The sequence below is a fragment of the Juglans microcarpa x Juglans regia genome, chromosome 8D (assembly GCF_004785595.1).
Source record: "Juglans microcarpa x Juglans regia isolate MS1-56 chromosome 8D, Jm3101_v1.0, whole genome shotgun sequence".
Lineage (NCBI taxonomy): Eukaryota > Viridiplantae > Streptophyta > Magnoliopsida > Fagales > Juglandaceae > Juglans > Juglans microcarpa x Juglans regia.
The window spans coordinates 33,707,867-33,724,013 of NC_054608.1; the positions used below are offsets into that span (position 1 = coordinate 33,707,867).

The following is a 16,147-nucleotide window of genomic DNA, read 5'->3' on the forward strand; positions in this document are numbered from 1 at the left end:
GTGGACAGTCGTATATATATGGTTTATAGTAGTGTGGCAATGTAGAATTTACTTCTTTTTTTTTTTTCTGTAAAAATGTTTTAATTTTGGAGGTGATTGAGATAAACTTATTCCCTTTTAAGCATTGAATAGTGTAAAGGATTATACATATGGTAGGGATCTTTGGAGTTGGTACATAACATAATTTCTTCTAAATTTGAAGGCAGTTGTTTCTTGAAAAACGCTAGAGAAACACATACATTATATCTAATATTCTCAAAAAACTTTACACTATTCGATACGAATTTTCAGTGGAAGTAGCACCACACTTTCTATTTTGGATACTTCTTTATCAATTTCCAGACGTGGGAACAACATCGATATGTGCTAAAACAGAGTAAAGTTGATTGCTGCGGGACCAAATTGATCATTTTATACAACTTTGAAGGTTGAAAGTTCTGCAATCGTACAGAGTAAACACATGCATGCATGTTCGACGCTGTTGCCAAGGAGTTTCCGAGAAGTTTCTCCTTTCTCTGACCCACTTTATCTCTATAATTATTTATTTGGGATAAGTTCTGCAACTCTATAATTGGATCTCTTGCTAAATTGTAATCGTGCATACGTACTGATCAAGAGCATGACTTCTTCTTCTATGGCCTTTCAATCAGGAGCTTCTTCCTCTTCTTCATCCTCTTCATCTCCTTCTATCCGTCCATGGAAGCACGATGTATTCTTGAGCTTTAGAGGCGAAGATGTTCGCCATAACTTTATTTCCCATCTATACCATGCTCTAAATCAAAGGGGAATCAAAACTTACATAGACAATAATCTTGAAAGAGGGGAAGAGATTCCACCCGCACTTTTCAAAACTATTGAATGGTCAATGATTTCTATCATTGTATTCTCTAAAAACTATGCAGAATCAAGATGGTGCTTAGATGAGCTATTGAAGATTCTTGATTGCAAGGAAACAATGAAGCAAATTGTTCTACCAATTTTTTACGACGTAGATCCATCGGAAGTATGGCATCGAAAAGGGATTTTTGGAGAATCCTTTGATAAACTTGGAGATAAGCTCAAGGATAAAGCAAAGATGCTGAAATGGAAGGTAGCTTTGCAAAGAGTAGCTGATTTATCTGGTTTTCTATTAGCGAAATTCCGGTAAGCTTTGCCTATATGTACTTTCTCATGATCATGTGTATGCATATGTGATGCTATATATATATATATATATATAAATATATATATATTTGAGATATTTATGGAAAAAATTGAGACAAATAATCCAAGATCTGACTGCATGGAAGAACTAGTGAAGATAAAATACCATACAAAAAGAAAACTATTTGATATTTCTGATTATTTTTGGCATTGAATAATTATATGCAAAACATGGTCAAGTTTTAGAAATCCTTTCTGATTCTGGGATTTAGTATCTAGATTAGTTTCATGTACATAAAGTTTAATGGAGAAATAGAAGAACATGAAATAAATAAAAATACATGTTTTTTTTGTTTGCCATTTGTCTTTTGATGAATATAATATGAAATAAATATATAGAGGAATATATGAAATTTCGTCCATTACACAACTGATCAATGATAGTTGGAAAAAAAGTAATTAAGAAAAAGGGTTGGAATTGTTTATTATTTGGGTTATATAAAGAAGAAGATTTGGGAATCATTTAAATCAGTAGTGGTTTTTAGTTTCAATTTGTTTCTAGATATAAATACTCACAAATACTCTTAAATAATGCACAATCTAATATTGAAACATTCAAATTTAAGGAAGGAAAACGCTACGCATTGACTCTCCACACACTTTCGTGGAGAAAAAAAAAAGGAATAAAACAATATATATTTTTAGAGTCCCGCTATATATCAGCCGCACTCTCCACACACTTCACGTAGTGTATTTTTTTTTTTAACTCAATACATTAGGTGTGCTGAGGCTGCAATAAACAGTATGCTGATATAAATAATTTTTAATATTTTTAACTCAATCATATTCATATGCCATTTACCTATGGAAAGCCTAAATTTTTCTTCTCTTTTTTATTGATAGGGATGAGTCAGAATTTATCAAAGAAATCATTCAAGAGGTGGACTCAAGAATAGTAAATCAAACACCTTTAAGTGTTGCCACGTATCCGGTTGGGATAGAGTCTCGTATACGTGACATTTATGATCAACATTTAAATATCGGAATGAATGATATTATTCGCGTGGTATGGATATTCGGAACCGGTGGAATTGGTAAGACAATTATTTCAAATGATATCTACAACCAGATTTCTTTTCAATTTGAAGGAAATTTTTTCTTGAGAAATATTAGAGAAACTTCAGAACGACAGGAGGTCTACTTGAGCTGTAAAATAGACTTCTGTCCAAGATCTTAGGAACAATATTGAATATTGATGATGTTGACAGAAGAGTCAATGTGATTCGAGATAGACTTTGCTTTAAAAGGATTCTACTAGTTCTTGATGACATAGATAACATGGACCAACTAAAAATACTAGCTAGAGATCGTGCTTGGTTTGGCTCAGGAAGTAGAATTCTCATCACAACAAGAGATCAACACTTATTAGAAGCCTTTGAAGTTGATTCAAAATACGAGATGATGATTTTGGATGAGAATGAAGCTCTTCGACTGTTTAGCTTGCATGCTTTCAAGAAAGACGAACCACTTGAAGATTATGTGGAACTCTCTAAACAGGTAACAAAATATGCTCAAGGTCTTCCACTAGCTTTAAAAGTGCTAGGTTCAAATCTAAAAGGTCAAAGTATAGATGAATGGAAAAGTGCATTAGATAAATATAGAAAGATTCCCAACGATGATATTAAAAAAGTACTCTTAGTGAGTTATGAAGGTATGCATGCTACCGAGAAGGAAATATTCCTTAACATTGCATTTTTCTTCAAAGGAGAACGTTTGGCTAATGTGAAGAAAATATTTGATTGTTGTGATTTTTTCCCGGTTCATGGAATCAAGAGGCTTATAGACAAGTGTCTTATTACTATTACTATTGAAGGGAGTAATGAATGTGTCTAGATGCACGACTTGCTACAAGATATGGGACGAGAAATTGTTCGACTAGAATCACCTGAAGAACCTAGCAAACGTAGTAGACCGTGGTTTCATGAGGATATCCGTGAAGTGTTGGAAGAAAGTACTGTAAGAGTAGAAAAAGAATACATTGAGTTTTACATTTATTTCCTTTTCCAAAAGTGAAACCTAGTGAATTTTTTTTTTCTTTTTTCGAGAAAATATAAATCGTATGAATTTATATCTAAATAAATAAATATATACATAAAAGTAATCCAACAAACTGACGTAACTTGATATGGTTCATCAAATTATAAAATTACTAATGGATCAGATGAAGACACGTCAATTTGTATAATTATTTTTGTATAATTTTTTTATGGATATAGCAGTACTCATATATATATATATATATGCTTTAAATTATAAAGATGAATTTGTAGATATATATAGAATTCGTTTATTAATAATTAAAATGAGTCAATAAAAGTTTCAAATCTAAATGTTCTTTTTTCATTCCAAATATCCTATATTTTCTAATTTCATGTCTACTGTCTCCTCAAGCTAGCGTTTGTTTTATTGAAAGTTATAGGAGAGTACGTAAGTTGGTAAAAAGACAATCTTTTATATTTTAGCATGCTGTCTATTTAGTATTGGAGATTTTAGCAGAGTAATATTAATTGATAAGTAAAGAGTATTATTTTTCCTAAAATATCTTAAGCAACTTCATGCACTTACATGATCAGGAGCCAAACAAAGTTGAAGGCATGCTAGTAGATTTACCGAAAGGCGATGAGGAGATAAGCTTCCATCTGGAAGCATTTCGACATATGGAAAGACTTAGAATCTTTATATGTCGTAGTGCACGTTTTTCTTGTGCAATTATCTCTCTGAGAAGTTAAGATTACTTGATTGGCCTCAATATCCTGGAGAGTTTTTGCCACGTAATTTTAGAGGAAAGAAACTCTTTATTTTGAGAATGCATGATAGCCCCATAAAGGAGTTGGGGGATGGATTCAAGCCCAAGGTACGTACACAATTATAATCATCATCAACAAAATTTTTTTTTCTTTGAATTATGTAGTAAAGTCCATTAAACATTTCCTCTTTTCCTTTTACAAAATTTGACGACTATGACTTTCTATGATTGTAACTTCTTAGAAAAGATTCCGAATCTTTCAAGCATCTCAAATTTGAAGGAATTGACCGTCCGATATTGTAGAAGATTAGTTGAGGTGCATGATTCCGTTGGATCTTTGGAAAATCTTTTTGTGTTGAATTTTCTAGGATGCTCTAAACTCCAAATCCTTCCAAGAAGCCTCAATTTGAGATCTTTACGCAGGCTTAATTTTAGTGAGTGCTCAAGCCTTCGTTATCTTCCTGAAATCGAGTGTAAAATGGAATGTTTAAGTGGGTTGTATCTAAATGGCACCGCAATAGAAGAACTACCATTATCCATTGGGAACCTGGTTGGACTTCAGTTTCTATGGATTGCTTGCAAAAACCTCCTGCGTCTCCCAAATATTGCTTGCATTCTCTTGCAACATTTACAGGTGCTCAACATTGCTGGTTGTTCAAATCTTGTAAAGAAGATGAGGGATGATGGGCCATCCCTTATGGCTATTGAGTCTACAAAAATGGAAGAGGAGATATCATTACGTGAAGAACCACTCCATGAATTGGCGCCTCCAACGAATTCAAGCAATGGGAGCACTGCATTACAAGTATCGAATCTTCAAATTAGTTGTTCCCATTCAGAATCAAATTTCTTTCCAATATCTAGTTTCTTTACCATGTTTAACTCCTCCGCCAGTTTGCTTGATTTAAATCTATCGGGAACTGGAATTGTTAGCCTTCCCACGAGCATCAAAGAATTTGTTGCACTAACTCACCTTTACTTGCGCTATTGTGAGAAACTTGAAGAAATAATAGAGCTTCCACTAAATATAAGACACGTACATGTTGAAGGATGCAAGTCATTAGAGAGATTTTCGGAAGTATCAAAAATATTGGAATTCAATGGAAGCCACATCAGATCGCTACGTAATATTCTTTTGTCCGGTTGCGACAAAATGCATGAGAATATATGGAATGGTAAAGTGCAAAATCCATTATTGTGGAAGGTATGTATGTTTGATCTCATTTTTAATAGTAAGCATGTATTGCTTAAACTAAATTAAATTGATGATGATATTTAACGTTTAACAGGGAGTCTATGAATATGATGCTACTTTGTTTCCAGAAAATCAGATTCCAGAGTGGTTGAGTTATGTTCATGAGTTTTTAAAAGATAATGATGATGGCAGACAGAGGGGAGAAGATGAGTGGGTAATAGATATTGAGGGGCCACACTATTTGGAGGAGATAAGCGGAATTGTATTATATCTCGTAATGTTTTTTAAAGATGCTGAAATCAATAGTTTTGGGATGTATGGTGCTCAGATATATCATGCTAAGATAACCAGTACCAGCTCAAATCATGTATGCTGTATTGAAGGGGTACAATTGCTTAATATGGATTGGTACAAAATGCAAAATAGGACTCGATATTTTGTATGGGTGGGGTACTCTAATTTACAATCTTTTGAACTAAAGGTTTTGGACAATTTGCAAGTTCAATTTGATTTCCATCATCATTTCTATGGGGGGATGGTGTGGTTTTATAAAAGTTGCAGAGCCAAAGTGGTATACAAGAATGAAAGGAGAGCAAATAAAAAAAGAAAAATGGATGAAGTAAGTCAGCCTCCCCCTGTTCCTTTGATTTTCAAGTAATATTCAATTTTTTCCTCTCTGCGTATCATATTTTTTTCCCTTTCTTTTGTAATACCAAACAAATTGTATAAGGAGAGACGCATGTGAATGAGGAGATTGAATCGGAGCAATGAATGTATGGAATGAATGAAGTTGGGACTGTACTTTTGCCTTTTGTCTGGTAATATTCTTTTGGGCTTTTCCCTGTTTGCAGCATTTGGAGCCTTACCACCCACTATTGATGCTACAATGACACTGAGCTCTGTCCAGCATTTGAATGCCACCTGCAATGCCACATATATGGTTTTGGTTTTGGTTTTGCTCTGAGTTTTGCACTATTTGTCTAATCTGGCAAAGGCATGTATTACCCCGCAAGGTCTCTTTATGATTGTTTTTGCCAATGATATGGCCAATTAGTATAAGAAATTCTAACAACGTACATGCATTTCTTTCCAAATCATTACCAATGTAAGACTGAGGATTCTTTTTAATTTCCGAGAAAGCAAACCAGGTAAATACGAATTGAGTACTCATGATACTGAGCCACAATTCGGGTAGTATCAGGTATCAAGAAAGCAAGGCAGCCCAACTATTTCAGGCAGTTTCAGGTGAGATTTTCTGCATGTATGTATGTATATTACTTTTCATGTCAGTTCACAGCCTACATAATTTCGATGAATGCTAGTCAATTTCATCATAACAAACACATATCAGGAAATTGTCGGAAGGTAGACTTGTAAATAAATAATTATCTTTAATACAACCATGCAACAAACATAAACGGTAATGATGTTAACTCATGATATGTTTAGTCTCAGGCATCAATGTCTTTGATCCAAAGTCCTGGGGTTGACCAGTCTGTCTACTTCGCTTAAAAGGAGACACAGAGGCAGCTAACTTCTTTTCGCCCAGCCATTGAAGAACTACTATACAGTATGTTGGGAATAACTGTAGCTAAGACTAACTCGAAGTATAGTAGCGGAACTAAACGAAAGAAATTGATGACAATCACACAGAAAGAACACCAAGAATTAAGTGGTTCGACTCAAAATGAGCCTACGTCCACTGGTGGGGTTGGTATCGAAGATTTCACTATCAACAGAGATGGAGTACAGATGAATACAACAAAACTTCACAAGGAAGTTATCTCTCAAAACTCACTCTAGACTTCTCTCTCAAGAAAACACTTAAAACAAGACAAAATGTATTCTGAAGTCCTTAGGCAAGAAGTGGGCGCCGTTTGATATTTATAAGAAAAGTGAGAATTCACTTTTGTGAACATTGGCTCGAGCGAACGTCGAGCTAGTGTCGAGCGAACGTAGATATTCTGCACTTCGCTCAAGCCAACAGTTGTGCGAGAGTCGAGCGAAGCTCTCTGCCTGAACTCGCTCGAGCTGGGTGTCGAGCGAGGGTCGAGCGAAGCTCTCTGACTTGGATATTGCTCGAGCTGAATGTCGAGCGATACTTGAGCGAAGCTCTCTGTCTAAATTCGCTCGAGCTGAGTGTCGAGCGAATGTCGAGCGAAGCACTCTGTCTGACTTTGCTCGAGCTGAGTGAACCTCCGCTCTAGCGAACCTACGACACATGCACTGTTCAATCTGAATTCAAGCCACCTCATAACAAATCTCCACCTTGGCTTGAACTCTGCCAAAACACAAAAAAAAAAAAAAAACCTCCGACCACAAAACCAATCCCCACCACCAAATCCCTTACGGGAATGACAAAATGCGAACACCAATTAAGTCCAAACAAAGTTTGAACTTGTATACTGCAACTGGCTTAGTCATCATATCTGCTGGATTTTCTGTAGTAGCAATCTTCAGAATCTGTATAGCACCCTCTATAACAATCTCTCTGAGAAAATGGTACCTGACATCAATGTGCTTCGTTCTCTCATGATACATTTGATTTTTGGTCAAATGCATTGCACTCTGACTGTCACAGAATACTGAGATCCCATCTTGTTGTAAACCCAAATCATTGACCAAGCCTTTCAACCAAATGGCCTCCTTAACAGCCTCTGCTGCTGCCATGTACTCTGCCTCGGTAGTTGATAAAGCAACAGTGGATTGCAGTGTTGCTTTCCAACTAATAGCTGACCCACACAGAGTGAAAACATAACCTGTCAATGATCTTCTCTTATCTAAGTCTCTAGCATAATTTGAATCAACAAAACCAGTAACTTTGGAACTGAGATCGACATCTCTATCAAATATTAACCCAAAGTTCAGGGTTCTCCTCAGATATCTGAGTATCCATTTCACAGCCTGCCAATGAGTCTTACCCGGATTAGCCATATACCTGCTAACTACGCTCACGGCCTGTGAAATGTCTGGGCGGGTGCAAACCATTGCATACATGATGTTGCCCACTGCACTTGAATAAGGAACACTAGCCATGAACTGTTCCTCTTCATCTGTCTGAGGAGATAGGCAAGCTGAAAGTTTAAAGTGCGTAGCAAGTGGTGTACTTACTGGTTTGGAATCAAACATCCTAAATCTCTGGAGCACTTTCTCAATGTACTTTCCCTTGGACAAGTACAACTTTCCAGCTTTCCTATCTCTGAAGATTTCCATTCCCAAAATCTTCTTTGCAGCACCTAAGTCTTTCATTTCAAACTCATTTCTGAGTTGGGTCTTTAACAAACCTATGTCAGATATGCTTCTAGCAGCAATAAGCATATCATCAACATATAATAGCAAATAAATGAAAGACTTATCAAATAATTCCTTATGATAAACACAACTATCATAGTTACTTCTCAAATAACCATGATCAATCATAAAGGAATCAAACCGCTTATACCATTGCCTTGGCGACTGCTTCAAACCATATAAAGACTTCTTCAATCTGCACACATGATCTTCCTTGTTTTCAACAATGAATCCCTCTGGCTGATGCATGTAAATGGTCTCTTCAAGTTCACCATGTAGGAACGCTGTTTTAACATCAAGTTGCTGTAGCTCTAAGTCATACAATGCTACTAAAGCAAGTAGTAATCGGATCGAACTGTGTTTCACCACTGGAGAGAAGACTTCAGTGTAGTCAATGCCTTCTCTCTGACTGAAGCCCTTAGCAACTAAGCGTGCCTTGTATCTTGCATCTGTATCACCCTGGATTCCCTCTTTTCTTTTGAAAACCCATTTGCAGCCAACAGTCTTCACCTTCTTTGGCAACAGAACCAAATCCCATGTTTGGTTTTTGTGAAGAGACTCAATCTCTTCAGTCATAGCTGCGCACCACTATGCAGATTCTGCGCTCTTGACAGCTTCTGAATAACTGGAAGGTTTCTGACCAACAATATTCTCTGCCGTAGTAAGAGCATACATCGCCATATCTGCATGAGCATATCTCTGAGGCGGTCTAATCTGCCTCCTCTGTCTACCAGTCGCTATACTGTAGTCTTGCTCACCTTGTGCGCTGCTACTCGAATCAGAATCATGCTCATCTACAATAGCATGATCTTGGGCGCCACTGGGCAGCCCTTGTGATGCTTCCACCTGGAACTCTACCTGCTTTCTAACATCTTGTTCTTGTCCTGTAGACTCAGTAATCTCCTTCCTCGGACTAAGCATGGATTTTTCATCAAAAGTGACATCCCTACTGATCACAAACTTGGGTGATTTAGGATCAGTACACCACAACCTGAATCCCTTCACCCCACTGGCATACCCAATGAATATGCCCTTCTTCGCCCTTAGCTCAAGTTTTTCATCATTAACATGGAAATATGCAGGACAACCAAAAACTTTCAAATTTGAATAATCAGCAGGAGTATCAGACCATACCTCATTCGGAGTCTTCAAACCAATCGTTGTGGCTAGAGAACGATTGACCAAGTAACAGGCTGTGTTGATTGCTTCAGCCCAGAAATCCTTAGCCAAGCCTGCATTAGAAAGCATGCTGCGAGCTCTCTCCAAGAGAGTCCTGTTCATCCGTTCAGCTACCCCATTTTGCTGTGGAGTATGTCTAACTGTACGATGTCTGGCAATACCCTCATTTCTGCAGAATTCATCAAACTCACCTCCGCAAAACTCCATACCATTGTCAGTGCGAAGTCGCTTGATTTTCTTGCCCGTCTGATTTTCAATCAAAGCTTTCCACTGTTTGAAGTTAACAAATACATCACTTTTCTGCTTCAAAAAGTAAACCCAAACCTTCCGTGAGAAATCATCAATGAACGTAAGCAAATATTGAGCTCCACCTTTTGATGGGACGGAAGATGGGCCCCAAAGATCAGAATGAATATAGTCCACAGAACTTTTGGTTCTGTGAACCCCTGTAGAGAACTGAACCCTGCACTGTTTGCCAAACACACAGTGTTCACAGAAATCCAGTTTCCCTATCTTCTGATTACATAGAAAACCCTGCTTACTCAAAATTGACATTCCCTTTTCACTCATATGACCCAAACGCATATGCCACAAACGAGTGACATCTGAATCTGGATCATCTGAAACTGACACTGCAGCTGCACCTGTCACCGTAGAGCCTTGAAGGAAATAAAGACCATTTGTCTTATCTCCTTTCATCACAACCATAGAGCCCTTACTGACTCTGATAGCTCCACCTTCACCAGTGTACTTGTAGTCCAGAGAATCAAGAGTACCCAAAGAAATAAGATTCTTTTTCAAATCTGGAATGTGTCGAACATTAGACAATGTCTGGACAATTCCATCAAACATCTTAATTCTGACTGAACCAATTCTAGCAATTTTGCAACCCATATCATTCCCTAACAAAACGGAGCCTCCGTTGACCGATTCATAGTTAGTGAACCAGTCCCTCTTGGGACACATATGGAAAGTGCAAGCTGAGTCCATGACCCACTTGTCACTAAAGCGACTATTGGAGTCGCTAATTGCTAGAACAAGATCTAGGTCGTTAGACCTATCATCAGCAACACTAACGGCATTAGATGAACTAGTGCCGTCCTCTCTGTTTTTCAGTTTTGGACACTCGTTCTTGTAGTGACCAAACTTATGGCAATAATGACATTTGACGTTTTTCTTACTAACCGTTGTTTGTGAACTGCCCCTGGATTTCCCCTTATTCTTCTCTGAACCCCTGTCATTTGATCTACCCCTGCTTGAGGACCCCTTAACAAACAAGCCACTAGCTTGTTCATTAGTGTTCTTCACACTCAATTTATTCCTCAACTCCTTAGAATTCAGATCAGACTTTACATCTACCAAGAAAATTGTATTTCTACTATACAACATGGAATTTACAAAGTTCTCAAAAGATATGGGTAATGAACATAAAATAATTAACGCTTGATCTTCTTCTTCAAGCTTAATATCTATGTTCCTCAGATCCATAATGATTTTATTAAATTCATCTAGGTGTTCAGAAATAAGAGTACCTTCCTTCATTTTGAGAGTGTATAACTGTTGTTTCAAATACAACTGGTTGGTGAGAGATCTCTTCATGTACAGATTCTCAAGTGCCGACCAGAGACCAGTTGCAGTCTCCTCGTCAGCAACCTCTCTTAAAACTCCATCAGATAGTGACAAAAGAATAGTACTGTGTACCTTTTCTTCTTCTTCTTTCGAAGGAGCCGGAGAATCGTCAGATACCGACACTTCTAATACTTTTGACAAGCCCTGTTGTCACAGTAAAGCCTTCATCTTGATGCGCCATAGACTGAAACTGTTCTGACCGTCAAATTTCTCCACTTCGAACTTAGCCATAGCCATCCCTCCATATCCTGAGCCAAGCTCTGATACCAGTTTGTTGGGAATAACTGTAGCTAAGACTAACTCGAAGAATAGTAGCGGAACTAAACGAAAGAAATTGATGACAATCACACAGAAAGAATACCAAGAATTAAGTGGTTCGACTCAAAATGAGCCTACGTCCACTGGTGGGGTCGGTATCGAAGATTTCACTATCAACAGAGATGGAGTACAGATCAATACAACAAAACTTCACAAGGAAGTTATCTCTCAAAACTCACTCTAGACTTCTCCCTCAAGAAAACACTTAAAACAAGACAAAATGTATTCTGAAGTCCTTAGGCAAGAAATGGGCGCCGTTTGATATTTATAAGAAAAGTGAGAATTCATTTTTGTGAACGTTGGCTCGAGCGAACGTCGAGCGAGTGTCGAGCGAACGTAGATATTCTGCACTTCGCTCAAGCCAACAGTTGTGCGAGAGTCGAGCGAAGCTCTCTACCTGAACTCGCTCGAGCTGGGTGTCGAGCGAGGGTCGAGCGAAGCTCTCTGACTTGGATATTGCTCGAGCTGAATGTCGAGCGATACTTGAGCGAAGCTCTCTGTCTGAATTCGCTCGAGCTGAGTGTCGAGCGAATGTCGAGCGAAGCTCTCTGTCTGAATTCGCTCGAGCTGAGTGTCGAGCAAATGTCGAGCGAAGCTCTCTGCCTGACTTCGCTCGAGCTGAGTGAACCTCCGCTCGAGCGAACCTACGACACATGCACTGTTCAATCTGAATTCAAGCCACCTCATAACACGCTAAGGACGGAAAAAATGTGCACATGTAAGTCTAATTGTAGCCTCTCGGTTACATTTAATTTATGCACATCCATCATGTACTAAAAAGTTTCAATATCATGGTAGTTTAAGTCTAAAGCTAGATGTGTGCCTGGAACAGAGGATATTTGGCACATAAGAATAAACCAATCATCTCAAAGGACTGAGAAGAAACTGCAGAAATAAAAAAAGATACATGCCTTGATAGAGAAATACCAACTTTATGGAGAGCTATACCTAGGATTACCCGTCTTTGCAACAGGTCAGGGAGGCCCAGCAGAAAATATTGTTGAAGGAATCTCAGGCTTTCATATTGACCCCTATAATGGTGAAGAATCGAGCCTCCCTAATACTATTAGTGGTAGTTTAGGAACTGGGATGTATTTTTCTTGGCTTCATCTCATCTGAAATCAACATTATTGCTTCACATTGATATGCATAATGCATATTTCTCTTAATGTCTCTGTATTTTGTGTTCTTTTCTACATAATTTCAACGACATCTAACATCAGCCTCCCTCGTATGGTAACCTTTTTGTATGTTGTGCCTTTTAGCTTTTTTTTAGAGGAAAATACTAGTTTGCCTCTTGGGTTTGTTCTTTGGATTTGACTGCTAGTTCATCTTAATGTCTCTGTATTTTGTGCTGTTTTATAAATTCATCATCCAACACCAGCCTCATTTAGTACTAATCCTTTGTAAATTAGGCATAGTTGTGATGCCCATGTGTTTTTGGAAATTCGGATTCCATTGTTAAGAGTCCTACATATACCAACTATCTATATCCACAGTACTCTTTTAGTGGAGATAAGTGGAATTGTATTGTATGTTGTTCTGTTTTTTAAATAACATGGCATGTCTAGGTGTTTTATTTATGATGCTGTGATAACCTGTAATGGCTCAAATCATCTACGGGTGGAATTGGTTAATGATTTTTGGATCAGAAGGGGAGCAGGATATCATGTATGGGTGACAATATGCCGATGTAGATCACCTCTTTATGATTATTTTTGCCAATGATATATATATATATTTGGCCAATTTGTATGAGAAATGCATTTATTTCCAAATCATTAGAAACTTTACTTGCTACTCTTACCTCTTCATTATGGCCTTACTCTTTCTGAGATTGTTATTGCTTTCAAATGGCCACATATGTTCATTAAATTAGTTTTGGATTGGTTCGGATATGATGTATGGGCTGGGTACTCCAATTTACAATCTACTGATCTACAGCAATTCAATTAATGATAACCCAAGTAAGTCGCCCCTGTTCGTACTATACTATGTGGTTTGGTTTGTTCAGACGCTTATTGGATTGATTTGTTTGGAGGTTAGAGATTCCTCGAAAATCTCTGCAATAATAAGTGAAGTGTTGAGGCTTCTCTCTTCAGTTCTTGATCTTCTTGAAAGTTCCAGTTTTGCTCATTCTTGCAGGTTCTTGTTAATTGTTCTTTCCGTTATCTAACTGTGTGAGATTGAGGAATACCATTACACATTATATTTCCGTTGAGAGGAATTGCTATATGTGTCGTTCTCCAAACAAATTCTGGAGAACACTAGCAAGTTTTGGAAGAGGAGCCCCTGAATCTACAGCGGCGTCTAGGCATTCCAACCCATTTTCCCTACAGTTTTGTGTAGGGCAAGACAACCCCCTGTTTGAGATATGATCATCAGGTCTCTCTCTAAGTCTCAGGAGCACCTTTGGTCGAAGAAGCTGGAGTACACATTTTCTAATCTAATCAAATCACTCCCAACACTAAAAACACACTGCCTTTTCTACAGTAAAGTAGTGCCTTGCAATGTTTGTTAGTTTTCTTTTGGTTTGACTGTTTGCAGTATATTGAATCTTATCATCCCATTCTGATGTTACTAATTGTTGCATGTCTTCCCAGTTATGCAAGCCATGCACACTGAGCTTCTTCATCTTTTGACTAATGAACGAGGTTCTGTAGGGCAACCAAACTATCTGAGGCACAGTCCCTAGCTTGAGTTGTTCCAAGTGCAAGTTTTTTAGAAGTTGCAATGACGAATTATACTTCCATTCAAGCTTCAAAGTTTCTGCAAAGCTGATTTCCTATAGATTTGATGCAGCCTTTTGCAGTAGCTTTGTAATCTGGAAATTCAACCTGTTACAACTTCCATTTTAGATATTATGTTAATGTTTTTATTCTGTACAACTTCCATTTGTAATCCTTTCTTCTGCAGAGTGTTAAGGCCAAGTTATTCCAATTTCATTCCTATCTAAAGATTTAGCAAGTTGCTAGTTTTTCCAGTCATAATTGCTCAAAGGCTTGTCATTTCGACTCGCACATCTTTTAAAAATGGATGAATTAATGATATCCCAACTCGCCCATGTTGGTCACTGATGATGACCTTGTATTGCAAGTAGGATTTCCCATTAAAATGTGTCTGTTCTCTCTTTTTTCTTTCTTTTTTAGTTTCTTTCTAGATACCAAAAGAGGAGAAAGAAACCGGCGGTGGCATTTTCCAAAATTAGCTTGCATCTCTATCCTTTTTTTGACATTGCCCTATTCTATGCCCCATATTGACTCATTCCTTCACATATTCCTTCACATATTGACTTCTGTGCCCTTTGCTTAAAGCAATATTGACTTGTTAGGTTGTATGTGTATTTGCAGTATTGCTCATGTTGGATGAGAAAAAGCACAACCACATTGATGCAAAGAATATTATTGCTCAAATGGTGGTTTACTTTCGAGTAAGGTTGTCATTTCTTCAATATCTGGTTTCTCTCTCTAGAGTATATGTACTTGGAAACTGAGATATAAATTTTTGGATTTACCTCATACGGACTTTTTTTATAGATTTTAATGATCTGTCTTGTCTAGGATGCTTTGGTGAGACTTAATGATGTCATTATACAAGAGAAATCAAATGGGAAATCCAAAATAATATATCTCAGTTATTAAAGATTTTAATGATGTCAATAAAGAAGTGCCAAGGTGAGACTTAATGATGTCATCATACAAGAGAAATCAGTTTCTGGTCCATTCCTTTAGTTCAAGTTCTTACCTGGGTTCAATTTTCATTCAGATGGGAAAAGATATTGAAGTTTCATGTAGCAGTGAGAGAACATACAAGCACTTGTGCAGCAGTGGGAGGAAACAACTCTGGGGGGCCATCATATTTGCCAAAACCTGTCAACTCCATTCAATGCATCCAAATCAGAGTGAAGAAACTCTTCCAGTAATCACTGAAGCAGTCAACAGTAAACAGGATAAGATGATCATTGAAGGAGATTTTCTAGTGCTAACCACAGCATTTCAAAAACTCCCCCATAAACTTCGTTTCTCATAGACCATATATGTTGATACCAATCACTGTCATTTGCTAATTGCTGGAATTTCCACCGACAAAAACTCATGATATCTCAGTTGGAGTTGTTTTAGCTATAATTTATTCTGTGGGGTTCTAGCTGAGTATTCATATCAAGAGCATTTACATAATTTCAAGATGATCCCAGGCATTTGGAGAACGTACGTTAGACCTGATTTAGAACAAGTTAGTGCAGGGTAACCTAACTACTTCAGGCAATTTCAGTAGCTTTAGTACTTGTGCCAAGTTTAAATGTGACCTGCAATGCTAGTATATGTATGGTTTTGGTCTTGGTTTTGGTCTGAGTTTTGCAGCATTTGTGTAATCTGGCAAAGGCATTTAGATATAAGCTAGTGGCTTTACTCTGCAAGACCTCTTTTTAATTATTTTACTCTGCAAAGGCATTTAGAAGTGAACCACGAGACCCACGATGGACTAAGCTGGCACAAAATTCCAATGGTGGTATCTATCTTGCTCATTCGTCTCTTGCAGGCACAAAATTTCAAAAATGAGGTTTTGTTGAAATTTATTGATATATT

The 16,147-nt window shown here is 37.5% G+C and overlaps 2 protein-coding genes and 1 long non-coding RNA gene across 4 annotated transcripts in view; all 3 read left to right on the forward strand.

The window, feature by feature from the left end:
• The window catches only part of LOC121241780 (disease resistance protein RUN1-like), a 156,313-nt gene that overhangs the window by 117,264 nt on the left and 22,902 nt on the right, over window positions 1-16,147 (forward strand). The window lies entirely within an intron of this gene.
• The window catches only part of LOC121241781 (disease resistance protein RUN1-like), a 125,333-nt gene that overhangs the window by 81,553 nt on the left and 27,633 nt on the right, over window positions 1-16,147 (forward strand). Inside the window, exons 4-5 of one of the 2 annotated variants that reach the window (XM_041139629.1) lie at window positions 4,152-5,153; window positions 15,327-15,692. In XM_041139629.1, the coding sequence (XP_040995563.1) occupies window positions 4,152-5,153; window positions 15,327-15,590 (1,266 nt within the window). In that variant the 3' untranslated portion in view covers window positions 15,591-15,692. Of the gene's footprint in view, window positions 1-4,151; window positions 5,154-15,326; window positions 15,693-16,147 lie in introns of those variants that run through there. The other variant, XM_041139628.1, reaches the window with a different exon arrangement.
• LOC121241806 lies at window positions 13,948-14,535 on the forward strand. Its single transcript, XR_005935800.1, has 2 exons — window positions 13,948-14,053; window positions 14,165-14,535. It is a non-coding gene; the product is annotated as an uncharacterized LOC121241806 (long non-coding RNA).